This window comes from Ambystoma mexicanum, chromosome 7q (genome assembly GCF_040938575.1).
Source record: "Ambystoma mexicanum isolate Mex_15411 chromosome 7q, UKY_AmexF1_1, whole genome shotgun sequence".
Classification (NCBI taxonomy): Eukaryota; Metazoa; Chordata; class Amphibia; order Caudata; family Ambystomatidae; genus Ambystoma; species Ambystoma mexicanum.
In genome coordinates, this window is record NC_090941.1 from 1040541654 (window position 1) to 1040563420 (window position 21767).

At 44.5% G+C, this 21767-nt stretch overlaps 1 protein-coding gene across 1 annotated transcript in view; it reads left to right on the forward strand.

The window, feature by feature from the left end:
- LOC138528587 (uncharacterized) overlaps positions 1-21767 on the forward strand; it is a 1521057-nt gene that overhangs the window by 1098351 nt on the left and 400939 nt on the right. Inside the window, exon 19 of the mRNA XM_069640364.1 lies at positions 14469-14513. Within this exon, the coding sequence (XP_069496465.1) occupies positions 14469-14513 (45 nt within the window). The remainder of the gene's footprint in view (positions 1-14468; positions 14514-21767) is intronic.

Consider the following 21767-nt stretch of genomic DNA (forward strand, 5'->3'; position numbering starts at 1 on the left):
CAACGGCAAGTGGCGTCCCATTCTCGATCTTCGAGATCTCAACAAGACACTAAAAAATCTGAAGTTCAAGATGCTCAGACTTCAGGAAATTATTCGGTCTATCCAGCAGGGGGACTTTCTGGCGTTGTTGGATCCCCAGGACGCACATTTTCATATACCAATGCGTCGACGACACAGAAAGTTCCTGAGGTTTGTAGTCGGACTAACCCACTATCAGTTCAAAGTACTCCCATTTGGATTAAAGTCATCTCCCAGGACGTTCACAAAGTGCTTAGCTCCGGTAGCAGCTTGGTTAAGAAAACAGGGTCATCATGTTTACCCTTATCTGGACGATTGGTTGGTAAGGGGGTCATCCCCTATAAAGGCACAAGCAAGTCTAAAGGCCACCATGCAACTTCTGCGACAGTTAGGATTTGCGGTAAACTTCGAAAAGTTCTCGTTAGTGTTTTTGGGTGCGGAGTTCGAGACTCAGTCAGGGTTGGTGAAACCATCTGTGGAGAGGATTCACAAGCTCAGGCTACAGGCAAAAGAGTGGAAAGTCAACACCAGAGTGTCGGTGAGGAGATATATGTCACTACTAGGTGCCATGGCGTTGTGTATCCCCTTAGTAAACAACTGTCGTCTCTTCATGAGGCCAATTCAAAAATTTCTGGCAGACCGATGGTCCCAGAGCCAGGGGCTTTGGTCGGACAAATTGACTATCAGCAACGAGCTTCTACGAGCACTTTGATGGTGGCAACTCTTAGAAAATCGAGAGGGATGCCCCTGCAGGACCTGAATTTCAAAGAATGATAGTAACGGACGCGTCTCTGACTGGATGGGGAGCGCATCTGGGATCTCTACAAGTACAAGGTCTGTGGTCGTCGGAAGAGTCAGCCCATCATATCAACGTGCTGGAATTGAGGGCGGTACGTTGGGCCCTGAAATCCTTTCTACCACACATAAAAGGATTGGTAGTGAGAATATTGAGAGACAATACAACGACAATGTTCTTACCTAAGAAAGCAAGGAGGTACTCGTTCCAGGACTCTCTCGACCGAAGCTCAAGAAATATGGCATCGGGTTCTAAAACAAAATATAAGTATATAGGCCTTCCATCTGCCGGGAGTAAAAAATGTACAAGCGGACTCTCTCAGCAGAGAGATGAACCAGCTGCACGAATGGGAATTGGACGACTAACAGCTGGCGAAGGTTTTCAAAAAATGGGGACAACCTTCCCTGGATCTCTTTGCGATGAGGGAGAACAAGAAAAGTGCACAGTACGCGAGCAGATGACCACAACCCGATTCGCTGGGGGAAGCATTCTCCTTCCCGTGGACAGACAAGTTTGTGCATGCTTTTCCCCCATTTCCACTCATACGACGGACTCTGCAATGGATTCACAGATACCCGTGTCGGGTGATCTTAGTGGCTCCTTATTGGGCGAAATAGTCGTGGTTCTCCGACCTGCTCCAGCTATCGATAGAGCAACCGGTGAGGTTCCAGAAGATTCTGAACCTTCTGTGTCGGGACAAGGGAAGAGTGTGGCATCACGATCCGGACAGTCTCAGCCTGGCTCCTGACTTCTTGGAGTTTGGTACCCTAACTATTTCATCGGACTGCCGTCGAATTTTGCAAGCCGCACGGGCTCCGTCCATGAATACTTAATTTGCATGTAAGTCGAAGAGATTCTGCATGTGGGGTAAGGATCAACCAGGTTTGGAGTCTCTGAATATCGTTCCGGAGCAACTTCTTCCGTATTTGCTGCATTTAGCAGAAAGGGGTCTGTCTTTTTCATCGATAAAGGTTCATCTGGCCGCCATTTCGAGATTCACTTGTAAAAGGCATTCATCACCACTGTTTAGTGATCGGCTGGTTAAACACTTTATGAAAGGCTTATTTCGTATTTTTCCCCCAGTTTAAAAGTTTCCTCTGAACTGGAGTCTTAACCTAGTATCGACAGAACTAATGAAAGCTCCTTTTGAATCTATGTCGTCTTCATCTTTAAAATTCTTATCGTGGAAGTTGGCTTTTTTGGTGGCTATCACTTCGGCACGACGACTTTCGGAAATACAAGCATTAGTCATTGATATCTAAATACTTGAGATTTTTCAAAGACAAGGTGGTGTTGGCGATCAACCCTCATTTCATACCAAAAATTCCAACTGTCTTTCATAAATATTCGTCTGTTGTACTACCGACATTCTTCGTGACGCCTTCATCTGTCGCAGAAAAAGCTCTCCATACATTAGATGTGAAAAGAGCTCTAAAGTTTTACCTTCATCGTACTCAAGAATTTAGAGATACAAAACAACTATTTGTGGCTTATGGGCCTTCGGCAAAAGGAAAAGCGATCTCAAACCAAGGACTGGCTTGGTGGGTCTCGTCGACAATTGCCTTTTGTCACTCGAAAGCGGGAAAGCCGCTGGACAGGCGTCTGAGAGCCCATTCCACGAGATCCACTTCATCTTCGGCGGCATTGTGGGCTGGGATTCCGCTGGGAGATATCTGTCAGGCGGCACCCTGATCGGTGCCACATACATTTACCCGCCATTATTGCCTCGAACAGCAACATGCAGAATATATACAGATGGGACGAGCAGTCCTACGTTATCTGTTTCAGTGACGTAAGCCCTATACAGGGGTATATCCTTCGATCAATATATATTGTAATGTATTTTGTTGTTTAGATCTAACGTGTAACCGTTGAAGTTTCTTAATGAAAAAAAAGAAAAGTGTGCTTATGATGGTATTGGTTTGCATTCACACCGCCAAATCAGGAGTACTGCTATACAATCTATTCTAAGCATGTGAATCCATGAAAGATCCAATGCTGGAGAAGGGAATAGTTTCTTACCTGTAACTCCATTTCTGCAGCATTGGTATCTTTCATGGATTCACATGCGCCCGCCTGCCTCCCCTGCATGCAAACAATATATACCCCATACTACTTTGGGGGCGGGGCATTTATACCGATACGTCCTATTGGGGCATGCGTAAGCGGCCCAAAACGACATAGATAGGACACAGAAGTGTCAAATTTTTTCCTATGGAAAACGTCTTTATAAATGTACCGAGGGTTCCCAGCCTGACGACGGGGAATATTCTAAGCATGTGAATCCATGAAAGTTAACAATGCTGGAGAAATGGAGTTAGAGGTAAGAAACTATTCCCTTAATGACTGTTGCCGGGCAAGGGTTGCCTTGGCACCTTGAGGGTTTTAGACTTGAGATGATTTGGAGGACTTCTGAGTTTATGACCTTTGTAAATTCAAATTGTGGCACTTCATTGTTAGTTCGGGCGTTCGCATGGCTACTGGAGGGTCCGGTAAGTTTAACTACGTTTTTTTTTTTTTTTGCTTCAATTTTTGACTGAAGTTGTGTAATTGTGTCTTGGAGAGTATTCTGGATATTCAGACACCAGTTTGCGTCTTTGTTGCATCTTTCCACTGGTGGAACCGGAAATTCTAATTCTCTGAGGATTGAGAACAGTTCCTTTTGTTCTTGAGTTAGCCTTGGAGAGTCTTTCATTTTACAGTGAACATTTTGTTAGGAGGATTTGTTTTTTGTTCAATGACGGCTCTGTTAAATTCTCTTTTGTTTAGTTCAGTACAACATTTTTTCCAGTGCGATTCAGCTTTTCTCTTAGCGTTTCTTAATGCTTTTAAAATCGGAGTGAACCATCAATTTATGTGGGCAGGTTGTTTGGCCTTGCGTAAGGCAAGGGGAGTTAGTGTTGTAAGATGGTGGTCAGACCATGGGCAAGGAGAGTTTGATGTAATGGCCGTTGATATCCGCTAGCCAGTCAAGGATGCAACCTTTTGCATGTGTAGGATTTTGGATCCGGTGCGAGAAGCCGAGTTCTGAGATAGTGTTGGCAAGGGATAGAGTATTTTTGTCTAGTGGGTCTTTAAAACCTAGGTTGAAGTCACCCAGTATGATAGTTTGTGATTTGGGTTTTGCGTGGACGATAGAATTTCTTATATCATTCTCAAAGGTCAGTACAGGCCCTGGAGGCCTGTAGATGAGGTGGATATTTAATGTGGCAGTGGCGGACAGTGACATCTTTATTGATAGTTCTACCAATGTGATAGGAGTGATAGGTGTTTCTCTCATGTTTAATGTGTTTTTTGCGATGATGGCTACACCTCCGCCTTTAGCTGAAGGTCTGTCCATTCTGCAGATAGAGTAGTTGTCTGGTATGGCAAGGGCAAGGGCTGGGCCTGCTGACGCATGGTGCCATGATTCTGTGATGGCTAGGATGTCAAGATTATGCATTGTAATGATGTCTGCTATATCTAGTGCATGGCTACTAAGGATCTGGCGTTGATATGTGCACCTAGAATATTGTTGTTAGGTGAACTAGTGTTGGTTTGGTGGAGCTTTGGTTGCTGTGTGCAAGTGCGGGCAGTTCTGATTGTTAAGAGTGAGTTACTTCTTAAGATAGTAGTGGCAATAGTGGTAATGATGTCTCTCTTGAACTTAGTTCCTGTTCTAAGTTGCTGTTTCTAAGTGTCAGTAGATATGGGCGTCTGTGGCACGGGGTCGTTGCCAAGATTGCAGATATGCGTTTGTCAATATGATTGATCATGTTGTTATTTGTTTGAAGTGACTTGTGGAGATGGTTGATATCTGTGGGAAGGAAGCGAGTTGGGAGGATGGAGCAGAAGTCAGGGATTTGTAGAGGGAAGGATATAGATCGGGTTGATCTATAGCTAGTTAATATCTCTACATGACTGGTATGAGTGTAGTGTTTAACTAGGAAGGCGGACATATTGGCCAGTTTATTTGACATGGTTCTGATGGAGTAGGGTCGCTAGTGTATCCTGGCGATAGCGTTGCTGGGTTTGCTTTAGCTAAGAACATCCGGTTATAAAAGCCATGTTCCTGGCAGGGATCTAAGCAAACGCCCCGGCACTTACAATCAGGCAAACTTAGTTAGTGAGTCATTAAAGGCCACTAGAGTGCTATGATCACAAATAGTGTGTGAACCAAAGTGGTAAATTTACGCTCATTAAACAGCAACAGGGGCAGGGAGCATCCTTAGTAGTGTGGCACTGTGATTGGCACAAAGTAATGGCTAAAGGCACACTGGTAGCTACTAAACTAGTGTGACTGCTAAACTACTGTGGGCACATTTGAAAACATATGGCACACGTGTGGCTAATACACACTGTAGGCACACTTGTGGCTAATACACACTGTAGGCACATTTGAAAACAGCAGTCTAAGGCAGTGTACTTGCAGGTTCCTTTTCTGGGTCTGGGTGACTGATAGGGCTGGACACGCCAGGGCTAGCTATGGACTGTCCTATTGTGGGTACATGTTTGTCCCGGGGAGCAAGAAAGGAATGTCTCTGAGGACGCTTGCTCCTTTGTAAAGTATTACTGTCCCTCGTGGTAATGAATTCTGCTCCCATGGTGGAGTGGTAGGTGGGGCAGGCACTTGCTGTGTGAGGCTCTGCATGACATTTGTAATTGGTCTGAGGTGCACCTGGGTGATACTGCAGGTTTATCTGGGTATGCTCTCCTCATGGCATCCCATTCACAGGCTCGGCAATTATTGAATAAAGCCCTGTCGTGCACGTCACTCTCTAGTTGAACCCCAGGGTACCCAGCTTTCTTTCAAATTGCATTAATTTGCTCCGCTAGTATGGCAGCAAGCAAACTCTTCATGTCTCCTACTACTAACTTAATCCCTGATGTCTGCATTTCTAAGGCATAAATCCACTTTCATGCTTGCACTGTAAATGTAGGCAGTGTCTTCATGGAGTTATTTTTATCCATGTGGGGCCAGGGCACCTAGTGTGACCTCCCTATTCCCTTATGTATCACGAGGAACTGCATCCCACTCTTTCCTTTTTTAGGCACTTTTCTCCTTCTCTTGTCCTTCACTATTGCCATCCGCATTGGGTGTGGTCTAACCCTCTCCCTCCATGGTGTCCTTTCCCTCAGCTTCATTTGTCTCCCAATCTTCCTTGTTTCCTCCTGTTCCCCTTTGTCCTCCGAAGCTTCTGAGTCATAATCGAAGCTCCCCTCGCCTTGCTCTCTACGCAATATGCTTTCTACATTCCTTCTTTCTGCTCGGTACGCCTCCTCTGTCTCTATTTTGACATCCTTGATCAGTGCGCTATCCATTTTAAACAGAATCTCCTCTGCTGTCCATGCATTAGTGGTTATCATTGTGCACAGTTCTGTTCCATTCTCCCCGTTCCATTCTCCTCGTCGCCCTCTCGAGCTCCTCCTCTGTTTTCTGAATCACTGCTTCTAGCTCTCTATGGGCTTTATTTTCTATCTTTGTTATAATCGGATCTCACACTTTATTCTATACATTGTGCCATGATGCTTTAGGTGCTGAATCTGGGTGCTTGTATCAGGGGTTTGTATATTCTGCGGCAGGCTGTAGAGGATATGTTCTGAGTGTGGACAGGGCTGTTGATTGTGCAGGCGCTAGAGCCGACACCAATATGGTGCTTTCTTCTGAAAGGGGCGGAACTGTGGCCAGCACAGGTGCCTTATCTTTTATTTCTGCTGTGCAAATGTTCTAATACATTTTTTCATACGTGCTCTCTTTGGGCCATGGTTCAGACAGTTTAACCACTGTCCCCTCATCCCCCTCTTTGTGGTACTTTAAAACATTTTCCTTATATTGCGGAAGTGCTTTAGAGGTATGCTCCAATAGAGTATAGATAATAACACAAGGTTTCAATCTCACTCAAAATAAACACAATCCACAAACACCAGACCAGCAGTGTCTTATTTCAAAAGCGCACAGCACACCAGCAAACCCAAACACTAAAACCTAGAATACTTTCACTTGTGCAATTGCCAAATACTCCCTACCCAAAAGCACCTCTATATGCACAATGTACTAACAATGCCTCGCAACAAATACCTCTATTTATACAACTACTGACAATGCCTGCAATACATTTCTTTACACAATGATGTAGATCCTTCCTCTGCCTCCTTACATTGAGGCGAAGGCACTCAATCCTCCTCAAGTTCTCTTCTAGAACTGAGAGATAACCTGTCCTTTCCTCATAGGACCATCACTTTATATACAGCGCTATCTTTCCCCATTTTAAGAGCAGCTTTCCCACATTAATTCATCACTTTTCATAACCTTATGATGTCATCTTTCATCGCCTCAGGGAGGATTCATCTCCACACTTCAGTAATATTCATGCAATATTGTGCAACTTTATCTTTCCTCTTCTAGAGGAGCTTTCCCCACTATTTCATCAACTCATAATAATAAAATAATAATAATGTATTTCTTGTATAGCGCTACAATACTGCTACACACCCATAGGTCTAATGAGCGCTGAAGTAAGAGAAGACATTATTATTTCAGACTGATACTCAATTTATCGACCCCGTTAGGATGAAAGGCTGAGTTGATCCTGCGTGGATTCAAACCTGCCACAGCAGGCTGCGCACCGATATCAGGGGCAAGCACTTAGCTTACTGTGCTATCTGGCCGGCTAGCAATAGTACTTCATAAACCATGATAAGAAATGTCAAGAACATTGTGTTTCACACAAAATGTGCACTCCCTTACTATGTGTTCTCTGAGTTCCTTCGATGACAAGCACCCCTTAACTGCTTTCACAGCCTGGTAGAGCGCCATCAATCCAGAGATCAGACTGACATTTAGATAACACAGCGTCTGCTCAACTACTCCGTTTGTGTGCACACAAATTGCTCTATGAAGGGGCAGGTGCCTGTGGCCCAGGACCTGTGGCAGGCAGCCCCCGGCCTCTTTGGGGGGGAATGGAGATCACGTCGGCAGGTCACACCAGCTGTTTGACTCCAATTAAATCCAGGAAACAATAACGAGGTGCACAAATTGCAGAAAGACAGCTCTTTAATGCATGCAATTATCGTCCGAGCGGTCTGTCTGTCTCAAGTGACCAAAAGGTTGAGAAATCTTGACCCGCCCACATTGGGCTACAGTTTTTATAGCCAAAAACCACAGTTACAATAATATTCCAGACATTAAGTACATGCAAATCCCTATTCTCTTACTGGATCCTGCCATTTACAAACCTAAAGCTCGACATACATTACCCTACTCTGTTGGTTAGTACATTACATGTGACTTCCCAACTCCATCCCCCTTGCAGTTGACCTAATAGGGCAGTTAGTGAAATGTGAAATCAGCACCAAATAGTATATACTGTCAGAAATCTGAGGACATTCTCACATTTATCCCTCTTAGGACCCCTTAGAAAACCAAGAGAAAGTCAAGGCCACAAAGTGTAAAAAAGGAGAGGCAACTAGGAGTAATGCAGATCTCTTGTTGTAAAAACCACTATAGTATTGGGACGAAGAAGGGGGGCCAGGAGGCGTCTAGAGGTCAGGCACATCCCACTGATTGGCTTAATTATGGTCAGGCAAGTCAGGCAATGCAAAGTCAGAACTCGTACCTGCAGCCTTTTAGCCAAACACAGGTGCATAAAAAGTGGAGCTGCCGACAGCAGAGAGTCAGTCAGGAGAAGCAGAAATGACAGATTTTTTTCATTGAAAGCAGTAGTAAGGGCTATACGGAAGCAGAGGAGTAACAGCAGCTTTGGGAGCTGTGGCAGACCGTGGACTACTGAAGAAGGCGCTGAAGTACACCTGTGAGGTATCCCAGTGAGCTGGGGTGAACCAGCCAGAAGAAGGGAGCGCAACTGTAGTAGGGCTTCAGGGTCTGAATGCGGCTAAGAAGGACGTGTGGCAGAGCGGGGAGAGAAAAAGTGAAGAGGATCCAGGTAGTGTGACAGCTGCAGGGTATTGACGAATTGTGTTTTTTTCTCTCCGGGTGACTCGGCGGGAGACAAGGGAGACTAGAGAGGAGGAGGCAGGATCGAAGAAAGTCTCAGAGGAGAACGCTGACACCGAAATGTTGTCTGGGCATACTGAGGATGAGAGCACTGCACTGAAGAAAGAGACAGCAGCAGCATTTAAGTGGTAAGCGGATCGCCGCCCCCGAAGGATCATCACAGAGCCTGGAGGTCAAAAGGCACACAAGGAAAGAGGGACAAAGGACAGGGGGGGACACAAGAACCGGTCTACAAAGCGGAACACCGCCCACACTGGACGGCAAGTGGTCAGGCTGGGAAGTGGGAGCAAAAGCCGGCTCCATCCTACAGGTAGAAGGGGAGAAGGGAGAGAAGTACCCCTCAAAGCGGAACGCTTCCTTCGTGGGAGCCTCTTTATTTTTCGTTTTGTGGGGTATTTGGTGATTATTCTTTTCTCTGCTGCCAAACAGTCCTGTGAGAGTAACTGGCCAAGGAAGACAGGAAGAGGAGGGGTGCCCACAGGCCAGGAACCTTGCAGGGATATGAGTCGCCATCGTCAGGAGAGTCTTTTGACCAACGTGAACACAACAGACTAGGTAACAACCGTACTCTAGAGAGGTGAGGACACCAAGCCGTGAAGTATAACAACCACAGTGTGGCCAGAGTGTGACCTGTTTGTCCTGGGTAGGAGTGCCGGTGGTAAATAAAAGTTATTTTCTTCACTACGGTCGGTCTCTGTGTCCTCTTTTCCATACACTGCACTGTTGACAAGAGCCTAAGGAGCAGAGACTGGATGTTGAGGGTAGTGCTGGAGAAGGTGCTCCGTATTGGAGCGGCATAGTGGGACATGGCCTGGTGGGATACCGGTCCCTGAAGTCCTGTGAAAGCTGTGGTGAAAGCTGCTCGTTAACTCGGGAGGCGAGAGGGGCCACGAAGCATCCCAAGGGCAGAGTGAAAACCATTGCGAATGACACCAAACAAGAGAGAGTGAAGCGCTGCAACTGGTGAGTTTCTTTGAATGAAAGAGACCCGGTGCACATATTAACTGCAAAGATACATAGTAACAGTGTGATTGCGTGCAGTCGGCACGATCCTGACAGTGTTCTTATTGAATGATTGAATGAGAGAAGAGAAAACCTTGTTAAAAGCCTCTTATGGAAGGAACATTGTATCTGGTTTTAGCCTCCATAAGTCGTGATGAAAAACCAAAAGAAGCTGCCGAGGGGAGCTAGTGAAGTCAGAGCTAAATTGCGAAAGTATTGAAAACAAATTAAATAAAGACCAGAGGAAGGCAAGACAGGAGTATTGGGAAGAGAGAATCCCTTCAAGCTGCCTATTAGTGAATTGTGGATCACAGAAATGCCCATTTGCAATTGTGAATATTGAACAAGATGAATTGAACAAAAGTGGTAAAGTTGTCTTTATTGAATATCATAGTGAATGAAACAAAAAAAATTATATTTATTTGAATGCTGGATTGAAGGAAAGAAGCAAAAGCAAACTAAGCTAAGGAAAGCAACTTTTATGGAAAACTGAACTGATTGAATGATACAAAGTAAGATAAGCTGCAATCAATGAACATTGAATTGAAAACAACAGGAAAAGCTAAGTGGAGTGAACTTCTAAATGAGACCTGTAAGTTCTTGGTTGCGTGACCAGTAATGGGTGGACTGTGTAGTCTGAAACTGCGCCAAGACCAGAGAACTACTACATATGAAACAAATAACTGTGGAAAAGCAAATGCTAGGTTTCTGGTTACATGACCTGTAATGGGTGGACCAGCTGGTCCAAAACTGTGCCAAGACCAGAGAACCCCTTTATGTCAACAAGAGAGTTTTGCTGTTGTGAAAGAAGGAAAACAATTATTGAGGAATATCAGAATTGGGGAATGGAGCCCTGAGTTATAAAGAATTGTGGAAATCCAGTGAAGAGACAAAGCTTCAAGATACTTCTTTTTGTGTTGATATTTAACTTGTGAAAGGGAGTTTTGAGACTTATTACCCTGGAATTGTGTTGCCCTGGAACTGTGTTGAACTTGGGGAAGGGCATCCTGACCTTCACAAAGTGTGGAACCATATTGCTACAAAACCCAAATAAAGGTAAATTGAACTTTGTGCTGAACATACTGACATTGGGGAAAATAAGCTGACGAGTAAGCAAGAGCTGGAAGTAGTTCCGAGCATTTTGTTTGGAGCACTGATTTTTTGTTGAGAGTATTCCCCTACTAGTTTTGTTGTAGTGTGAGAATAGCATAGGTTTATGACACAGATTTTGCTTTTGGACATCATGGCACTTATGTTCCTTAGGTTTCTTTAGGAAGGGGAGTCCCACCATAGTATAGGGTTAGTTAGCCATTCCACCATTCTGATTATAAATAAAGGTGTTGAAATATAGTTGTGTTGTCTGTGTCATCTCTCTTGATACTATGGATTTCTCACAATACACCACATCCTTTCCCATGACACCAGACAACTTGTCACCCTAGAATGCTCCCAGACTTTGTTGCTTCCTCACCATAAAACATATCAGTCAGTTAATAACTTTATTTGGCCATAAGGCCATGAAAGTACATCTTAACAAATACAGAATACTAAACAAAACAATTAGATTTGCATCCTTTCCCAAATTGTCGATTATAGCATTGTTCCCCTTGTCTCCCCCAATGAACCACCAAGCCCATGCCTCTGTGATAATCCCTACGATGCCCATGGCATATAGCGGACGCTGAGTATTTATAATTGTCCTGGGGTAAGCTAATTCCAAGGGGGTTACCGGACTTATACTGGTCATATGGGCTGATTCCGCTGTTTTTATATGGTGTGTATCTCATGTCCATCCCCAGAAGATTATTTACCAGTCCCCTTTCCCAAAAGTAAATCCACAAATAATCAAAGGTACTCTCCCCTCCATGGTGGAATCTAGTACAATTTGAAATGTCTTCATGAATTATAGAAGAACAGCCACGTACCGCTCAAAGCCAATTGGTGGTTTTATTAATGAGCGCACCATTAGATTCTACACATTTAGGGGACAATTTGGGCACTTGATACAAATATATGGACCCTGCCATACAATCCTTTTTCATGAAACCATTTTTCATGCCTTGTCCAGAATCTGGTCTGTTTGGGACACTATTAAAATCAGGGTTAGAAGGTGGACAACCAACCCTACTGACTGGCTTGTATTTTGTGTGGATAACACTATGTACATGGGCTGTCATCAATTGTGGTGATTGGGCTACATTGTTCAATGGTTTTAAAATTGGAGCGAGGGAGCCCAATTTACTAAAGTCCTGACGCCCTTTTTAATCCTGAGCAAAAATATTGACTGGGCTCTCCCTTATTGCTGGATCTAGCCACTGACCAGCCATACTGATGCAGTTCAGGTTGACATGGTGTGGATGACCTGAATGCTCAATTATTTGCGCCGTCCCCTAATCAACCTCCCGCCTCACTGCTGACTCTCCCACATATTCCCCTCTACCAAGTGCATCAAGGAGGGCCGAAAACATTCTCTTTAAGTGAATTATCTCTGATAAAACTAGATTGCATCTACAGCCACTGCCCATGGGGCTCCCTTTAGCGAGAGGATCAGAGTTATTCAAAATCGGTGTGTCCAAAGGTGTTAATGGGCCGCTGTGGCGAACCCTTGACAAATGGCCAGGTCCAATGCTCATAACTAGCTACCCCTTATTAGTATCCATAACCAGCGGGGGACTGCCACCATTAGCAGCCCCCAGATGATCTCTTATACCTTCCTTGTCTGTATGGACGATGGGCATGATTCGACTGTTGAAACCCAGGGAAAATGTCATTAGTGTATTGACAGGTTGAAAATTCTGTACTGAGGTTCCATCATCCTTATTGTTTCCACATAGTTTTTCCTCAATGACACCCCCATCCCCTAAACGGTTTGTTAGCACACATATTGTTTGCTTCTGGCTCGTAGCGGTCATCCGAGGCACCAAGTCTTCTACCCCCTACATGGGATTTGGGGGCGGGGCTATCAATATTTAGACTGGGTAGCACACCATTTATTTGATCCTGACCCACATCGGTCGTCAACAGCATCATTTCCCCTTCCCCTGCAGTGAATCTATGGTAGGGCTTTTGGGGTTGTCACAACTGGTTAGCATAGCCGTGAGAGTATTCAGAATCTTCAATAATGATATTGTTGGTAAACTCCAGCACAGACCCTCCGGTTTGGCAGGGTCTGCTATGGCGTCTATACCATCTACTGTATCATTCACTGCAACAGCCCCCCATTCTGATATTTGCCTAAGGGTTGGGAAATGTGTAGTTGGACCATGGGTTACCACTTTCAATAGTCTTATTATCTGGAAGATTGCCCCCCAGTTGACCTCATTAGTCCCAAGGAAGTGGTTAATTTCCTTATTCAAGGAGTAGGCGTCCCCCGTGAGAGTTGTCGGCATGTGGGCTTGATTTTTACACACTTCAGCACTGAACATTGGGGTTCTAATTTCCGCTGTACTTTTAAAGGTTTCCATTTGGATACTGTGTGGTCAGTAATGTTGATACACACTGTGTGTACAGCGCGGGAGATGGAGCTGTTCTTCCCTGTCCCCCTAACCCAAACCAGCTCAGTACAATTGCACATTAAGTCAGGCGCCCCTTGCAGATCCTCACCTAATCAGAGCGCTCATCCTCCTTGTTGCTTTAATTTCATCAGGCTTCCTTCTTCAAGTGCAATTCTCGCTGCCAGTGAATGCTGGCTTTCACTGGATTCTGAAGAACAAAGACGCCACCCTCTGATTTCTCTTGGCCAGCGAACTCCCTGCGGGGAGCAAACACCCTGCACACATTCTCCCGATGGGCTTCATGGGGATGCCGGGTCCTCTTGTACTGTGATGGCGGTGGGCGGGGCTTAGCAGCGGCTCACTGCAGAGAACTCCACTGCTCTTGAGACACTTCTTGGACTACGGGGAGCAAACACCCCACACCCTTTCCCCCCATATCTTTGCACATTGATACATGCTGCTGCCCCCATTACTCAGCCGGGTCAAGGACAGAAACTGTTAGTTGCAGGATGGTCATCTTGATTGGAAAAGTGAGTGAGAGAGAGAGAGGGAGATGCTCATATAAACATGTAACAGACGTCACACTTTTGAGAAGTAATGGCTTGTATTATTTGAGGTACCATACCACTCCATTGCGAGCTTGACAGCCCTAGGACTTCACTAGGGGGCAGTAGATTTAAAGCCAAATTCAGTATTTTGGCCGTACCTCGAGCCGAGGCCTAATTCACACCAGGGCACGTCTTTTGCAACAATCATGTTTCTGTTTGACTAATGCTAAGAACATAAATCATTATTATTCTGTGTGTTCGACTTCCCTGGGACAAACTTCATCAGACAGGATAAGAGGAACTTCATGTTTGAGACAGTATGATTAATATTTGCACTGCCTGACAATCCAGCCCCGTACTTGCCAACTTTACAAGTTCTCTTGGATACAGCAGAAACGAGGCCTAATTAAAAAAATCCTCCCCTTTTGAGTATTCTCGCAGTCAGTATTTTCCTTTAGGTTTAGGACGTTGCACTTGCATATTAACAAAAGCTGTGAAGCTCCCAATCTGTCATTGTGCGTAGTTCAGATAAAAACAAACAGAAGGTGAGATAGACTCTCTAAAGTGAATGCTCTTGGTGTACAGTAAAATAACAAAAGGTTTCTCTTAATTTTTAGTGAACAGACTACCTCTGAATTACTGGATGGAGCGCTGCAAACCAAGTAAGTCCTAATGTGTCATTTAACAATAAAAGAAGAACATTCACACTGTGTGTATGAAATGACTACAAGTACTACTGTACGTAATTCACCAGACATGACAATTAGGGAAAAATACATGTAAAACTTGCATTTAAGTCTATTGCAGATTACATAACCACTTAAAAGGGAAGAAAACATATTAGAACATATGTATCAAATACATGCATTATTAAAGTAAATCTTTCAGCACCAAACCCAACATACAACAGTTTCATGAGAATTGCTTGGTATTGGTGAATCGCGCTCTGCCTCCTTGGAGTTAGTTGTACATAATTGGTGCAAAGACAAGTCAGTTTTGTCAAAATATCATCTGATAGTGTTTTTATTCCCAAAAATCAGCCAACACGTGTTTCGACCTGAGTCGTCTTCAAGGCCTTAGTTATCAATATTTCGTGTGATAACCAATAGTATGCGTTGTAGATGTGTGGAGTAATTCCTTAACTAGAGTCTCATAGTTCTGATTGATGAAGGAAAGAAAATGGATGGGTTCTAATTTAATACATTTCCAATCTCACAAACATTTGTTAAGTATAAGAAAATATGTCAATTTTAATGATAGAGAAAAATAAAATAAAAATGTAGTTTAATGAGGCCTGATTTGTCAGATCTCTGTATTGATTACAAACCCCATGTTTCTGTATATGTACTTCTCAGATATTGTTTAAATTAGCAAAGAATTCTCATGGTTGGGATTACCCTATAGGCCTCGCCCTTGAACATATACTGCACACTATGTTCCTATATTTAGATTCCCTCTATTAAATTATTGTAAATAACAAACAGGGTAAAATGTTACTGAATGTATGGGGAATTATTTGTAAAAGTAAGTCTGTAACTGAAGTAGTAACAAGGATTATATGATATTGTGTTTTGTTGAGATGATTCAAGATTCAGGTATCTGTCTCTCTTCTATGGAACGGCAACCATGCATCCACAACAACACATAACCACATCTGCACTGGCTCGGCCCACTCACCAGCATACCTATCAATAAACGCTACTCAATTATATACACCCATCACACACATCATCTTAGCCTATAGAATACAGCTGATTGACAGGCCAAACATCCATTTAGAAGATATCCTCAACTCAGATGTGTGGTAGACCCCACAAGCCAGTGAGTGTGAGGTTAACCAGCTGAATGTCTGTGTTTTGTTTTGTACTTTTGTTCTGGTGTTTTGTCCCTATGAGTATTGCCTTTGATTATTTTCCAATTCCATCTAATGAGTTCACTCAACTCGTTACTCATATTTCCAAAAGCATTTTCATAGGTAATCTTGCCTTTGTTCATATTTGATCTCTAACACTCAACAGTGTATTATTGTGTGTGTAGTGAGCTCTTTTGAGACTTTTAGGGATGATTTAGTTTTTTCAGATATCCCCTGTTTAAGAGTTTATTTTACAGCTGACATGCCTCCTCTATAAAGTTAATGTTAATGGGTCTTGTACCGTGCACTGTTGTCACCACTTGCGTGGTCTCTTGGCGGATCTGCAATGGGAGAGGGTTGGGGGTTTGTTAATGGGGTTGAGAGGGAGAAGAGCAAGCAAGCTTTACTGTGCTGTTGGCAGCTTCAGTACGGAGAAACTGGTCACTGAGCGTTGGTGCATTTTCAGTTGTAACCATCATTTTGTGTTGAGGTCTGATAGTATATGGTTTCATTTTATATTGGGTGTTGTGAAGTGCGTGCGATTTGTAATGTGGTAGAGGTATGGTTGTGTTCAGTTCTGAGTTTGAGGGTGAGTATGCAGAATGATGAGTTTTTAGTATGGTTAGTTAGTAGCAATACATGCCCTACCCCCAACCATCCATCTAAGTATGACACATTAATGTTCCCAACAATCCATCTAAGTGTGGTATATTTCTTACTCCCAACAATCCATATAAGTATGATACATTTCCTAGCCCCAACTATCCATCTAAGTGTGATACATCCTAGCCCTGTCATACAAGTGTGAATTTCTTTGACACCTCTCCTCAGCTTCAACTGCCCACGATCAAAGGGTGCTATGGTAACGCTGTTGTTCAGAAATGACACAAAGGGGGCATTTGGCTAGGGGATTGGAAAGACTGCCCACTTTTGGGAACAAAGCCAGCCCATTTTATTTAAAAGACTTTTTATATTAAGACATTTATTTCAGTAATCTGAATAAGCAGTAATGTGAAATTATGATGGGTTTTAATGTGATTTGTGTAGCAAAAATATGAGACGATGTGGGTCTTCATAGCATGTGTGGGACAAGAACGGCATTAAAGCAGCATTTCGGGGGAAAGCGTACATAACACAGATGTAAAATTGGATGGTAATATGCCCGACATTGATAGCCACATGTGTAGCCATTTGTAAAATTTCAGGTGAAATGCTGTGTATAGAAATGATGAAAGATTGCCAGAAGGACAAAACGGCATCGCACAGACTTAGGGTTTGGAATGGTATATTCCTTGTAAAATATGGGATCTGCCTATCTGATTTTCAGGAGTATAACAATTGTAAATATAAGCGTTTTGTTTCATAACTGATTTTGGCAAAAGTAACTGTGGTGCAACAAAGCACATCATAAAACACTCACCCTAAAACTGATGTCACTTCCTTAGGTCTAATCTGCTTACAGGGAGGCAGCTACAGCCACAACCTGACCTATCCTATCTTTGAGGTATGTCCAGGTTATTTCCGCCCACATAGTAAAAATCCTCTGTCGTCATCCTTCTTATAAAAAGAGGATGAATATGGAGAGTCAGGACATTCAAAATTCATGACATCCACAATGCAGAGATCCAGACATTCAACATTCCACATTCACCCTGAGAGACTCCAGACTCCAGAGCCATGCCAGAGGTATCTGATCCATATCCAGGCAGAACCACTATCCAGAATTAAACCCTACAAAAATCCCAATAATTCAGGGAGAAAAGGGGAAAGGCTGCTGACCCATTGGGAGAATCCAGTGACCAGACCTGTCCTTGCACAGATGATGCTCAGGAGAGGGGGAATTCACGTCTACCCCTCCCTGGACGATTGGTTGATCAGGGCACATTCTGCCAAGCAAGCCCTGAATCATCTGAAAGTCACCTGCCACTTCCTCCACAGACTGGGCTTCTCCCTCAGTTTCAGGAAGTCACAAATGACACCTTCCCAACAGCTCCAGTACATAGGGGCTGTACTAGACACATCCTTGGGAAAGAGCTCCAGTCGAGGGCTCAAGACATTCTTCAGATGGTTTCCAAATTCCAAAATGCCCAACATCTCCAGGCCTACGATTTCTTGAGGTTTCTTGGCCTCATGGCATCCTGCATTTTCCTATTGCCAGAAGCACGCCCGAGGATGAGATCCCTTCAATCGTCTCTAAAAATTCAATTGTCCCAGTTCTCAGGACAAATGACAGATCTCCATCAGATTCCGAACAAGGTTCATAGGATCTTCTGTGGTGGACTTGCACAGAGAACATCCTAAAAGGAGAAGATTTTTTGGCAACCATGCCCGGAAATTACAGTAGTGATGGAATCAACCAGAAGTGCGAAAAGTATTGCTCAAGGGAATTTCCCCCGAGAGGAGCCCTAGGGGACGCGTTCCCACTGCTATACGCATTCCCTCCTATTTCCATCATTCCTCAAGTCATCAGGAGATTGAGACAGTTCAGAAACCGCATGATCCTAATTGCCCTGGCTTGGGCCAGGAGAACGTGGTACCAGGACCTTCTAGACATGTCCATCTGTCCTCCGTTAAGTCTTCCTCAGAGGGAGGACCTTCTCTCACAAATGGAGGGCCAGGTTCTCTATCCAGACTCTCTATTCAGGACTCTCAACCTTCATGCTTGGTATCTGAAAGGCTCAGATACACCCTTGGTCGATGGTTTTTCCGAAATCTCGGTGTTGATGCTCTTTTGCTGTAGCGACGGATTTTGATGTATGAACTGATTTAAGTCTGTGCGCAAAGTTGATGGACCTTTAAGCTGCCTTATCTTATCTTATTTCAGTTATCTAATTTTCTTCCCTGCTACCTATATGGATTTTTCTTTTTCTTTTTATGGATTCTGACAAAGTGATAAAGTGAATTTGTAATTAATGTTTGTTTACAAACAAAATGTTACAAGTAAATAAAAAGAAAAAAAAGAAAGGCTGAGATACAAGGATTGGGACCTTCCGGGTGGCGTCATGGAGGTGTTGCTTTCGGCGAGAAGGCTAGCAACAAAATCTTTGTACCGTTGCCACTGGAAGAAGTTTTGAAACTGGTGCAGGGAAAAGAATGTTGATCCTTTTCTGTGTCCTATTCCAGAAGTATAATCTTTCCTCTTATCATTGGAACATAGAGGTCTCAATGTTGGGACCATTAAAGGCTATCTTGCAGCAGTTTCCATCTTGAAGCGCACTTCGGAAGAGTTTTCCTACTTTAAAATTCCTTTGATAATACAATTCTTGTGTTCCCGCCTTCTTCTTTCCAAGTCCCAGTTTAGGACCTTAATCTGGTTCTTAAGTTTTTAATGTGTGCCCCTTTTGAACCCTTGCACACATGTCCATTAAGATTACTAACTTTGAAAACAGTTTTCTTGGTTGCTTTAACATCTGCACGAAGAGTGAGCGAGTTGCAGGCACTGTCTTCTGGGCCACCCTATACTGTGTTCCACAGGGACAGAGTTGTATTGAGGGTTAAACTCTCATTCTTACCTAAAGTTGTGTCTGAATTCCATTTAAATCAGAAAATTATTCTGCCCGCGTTCTATCCTCCTCCTCATCCCAGTAAGGAGGAGGAAAGATTGCACAGCCTGGACCCAAGAAGAGCTCTGAGCTTTTACATTTCTAGGCTATCCAAGCCTAGAGTGGATAATCAACTTTTCATTGGCTACACCGGAAGGAAATTAGGTCAATCAAGTGTCAAAACAAACCCTATCACGTTGGATAGTTTTTTGCATTACAGAATGCTACAGATTGATATTGATATTTTATTTCTATTGTGCTCGTACACAAGTGTTTCAGAGCGCAACAAGGCAAGGGAGGGGAACAGGGGAGAGCAACACAGCGATCTTACTAGGCCCAGTGACATTGAGAACGCGCAAGTGCATGGAAGAGGGGGAGGGGAAAAGTGCATGGAAGGGGGGAGAAGTGGAAAGTGCGAAGAAGAGGAGAAACCGATAAATAACAATAAATAAATAATAAAGACAACAAACAGTTTTAGTGCAGCCAGCAATTTGCAAGTGCTAGGTTTAAGGCAGCAGACGGCGTAGGTCTGATAGACAAGAGAGAGTGCCAAGAGAGAACAGACCAGCAGGGGAGAGGGGGAGCGAAGGCAGAGGAAAAGAGGAAGGTCTTGAGGTGCTTCCGGAACCGGAGATGGTTCTCCTCAAGTTTTAGAGTTCCGGAGGGAGGCCAGCCGAAGACAGAGATCTACTCTCAGCTTGTTTCTTTGAAAAACGACTGATCGTGAGGGAGTTGGAGGTAGAGGAGTGAAGAGCTCGAGAGGGGAGGTATTTACGGAGGGATAGCTGAAGGTATTTTGGACCCAGGCCCCAGAAAGCCTTGTGGACAATGCAGAGGGTTTTGAATTTAATCCTTGCATCCACTGGGAGCCAATGGAGAGATTTCAGAGCTGGAGAGATACGATCCCAGGGCTTGAGGCCAAGGACAAGTCTTGCAGTCCTGTTCTGGATTAGTTTCAGAGGGCGGAGAGTAGAGGCAGGTAGATTTAGAAAGAGGATGTTACAATAGTCCAAGCTAGAGAGAACCTGAACTTGGGATACCATGAGCTTCTGGGGGAAGGAGAGGAAAGGCAGAGTACCTATGAGGAGGTGCAGTCAGAAATTTGACTTTTTAGAGACCTCAAAGATGTGGGCGGAGAAGGAAAGGGTGGAGTCAAAGATGACCCCGAGGTTCTTAGCCTCGCAGGTGGGGGTAGGAGGAGGGCCAAGGGAGGCCGGCCAGAGAGTGAGGGGAAAGGATGGTGAAGGTGTGCCGATGAGGAGGATCTCCGTCTTGCTGGCATTCAGACAAAGATCATTGGCGGCACACCAATCTTGAATGGCAGTTAGGCAATCAGAGATGAGAGAGGGAGAGGAGGTGGCAGAGGGCAGCCTGAAAATAAGTTGAGTGTCGTCAGCGTAGCACTGGAAATTTGAGCAGAAAGTGGCAATGCAGTGGGTGAGAGTTGCCAGGTATTGGTTGAAAATCCAGGGCGAGAGGTTAGACTCCTGGGGAACACCACAGGTAGCGAGGAAGATAGATGAAAGGAAGGACCCAAGTTGGACCTGGGAGGGTCGATCTGAGAGGAAAGAGGTCAGCCAGGCCAGAGCCTGACCAGTGATACCCAGGTTTTCACGTAGACGGTTGAGCAGGATGGTATGGTTGACCACGTCGAAGGCAGAAGAGAGATCAAGGAATATGAGGACAGAGGGAATGTTAGAGTCAAGGTTGGAGAGCAGATCTTCACGGATGTTCAGGAGAGCAGTTTCCGTGCTTCTGGCAGCTCTGAAGCCAGACTGGTGATCATGGAGACAGCCAACAGAATTGGAATGAAAGTTAAGCTGAGAGATGGCCCACTTTTTCAGGAGTTTGCCAAGAAAGGGAGTAATGGAAATTGGGCAATAGTTAGCTGGACAAGAAGGATCAGCTGTGCAATTCTTGAGAAGAGGATGCACAAAGGAGTGCTTCAGAGGGGAGGGGACGTATCCCGAGGCAAAAGAGTGGTTGCAAAAATCAGCAAGGGCCTGAGCAAGGGTGTCAATGTGGTCCTTGATGGTTTTAGAGGAACAGGGATGAACCTGTTTTGATGAGTCTTTCATAGATCAGACTTGTCTAGCGACCTCGTCAGGGGAGAAAAGAGGAAAGGACGAGAAGGATGGTGGGGGGGTGGCTAAAGGAGGGTCAGCAAGCACAGATGGGGAGCGGAGAGGAGGGGTGTGGGTGGAGAGGTTGGACAGGACGTCCTGGGTTTTTGAAATGAAGTGAGAGGCAAGGGAATTGCAAAGAGCCTGGGAGGCAACGGGAGGGGTAGAGACTGCAGCAGGGTTGGCCAGCTCCTTGCAGATTTTAAAGAGTTTGGCCGAGTTGTTAGATGCCGCAGAGACACAAGCTTGAATGTGTACTCTCTTCTTGGTGAGGACAGAGAGTCGGTATTGCCTTTGTAGCAGGCGACAGGCCAGTTTGTCAGAGGATGAACAGGAAGTCCTCTATTTCCTCTCAGCCGCCCTGCACTTATGTTTAAGTGTAGCTAGGTCAGAGTCATA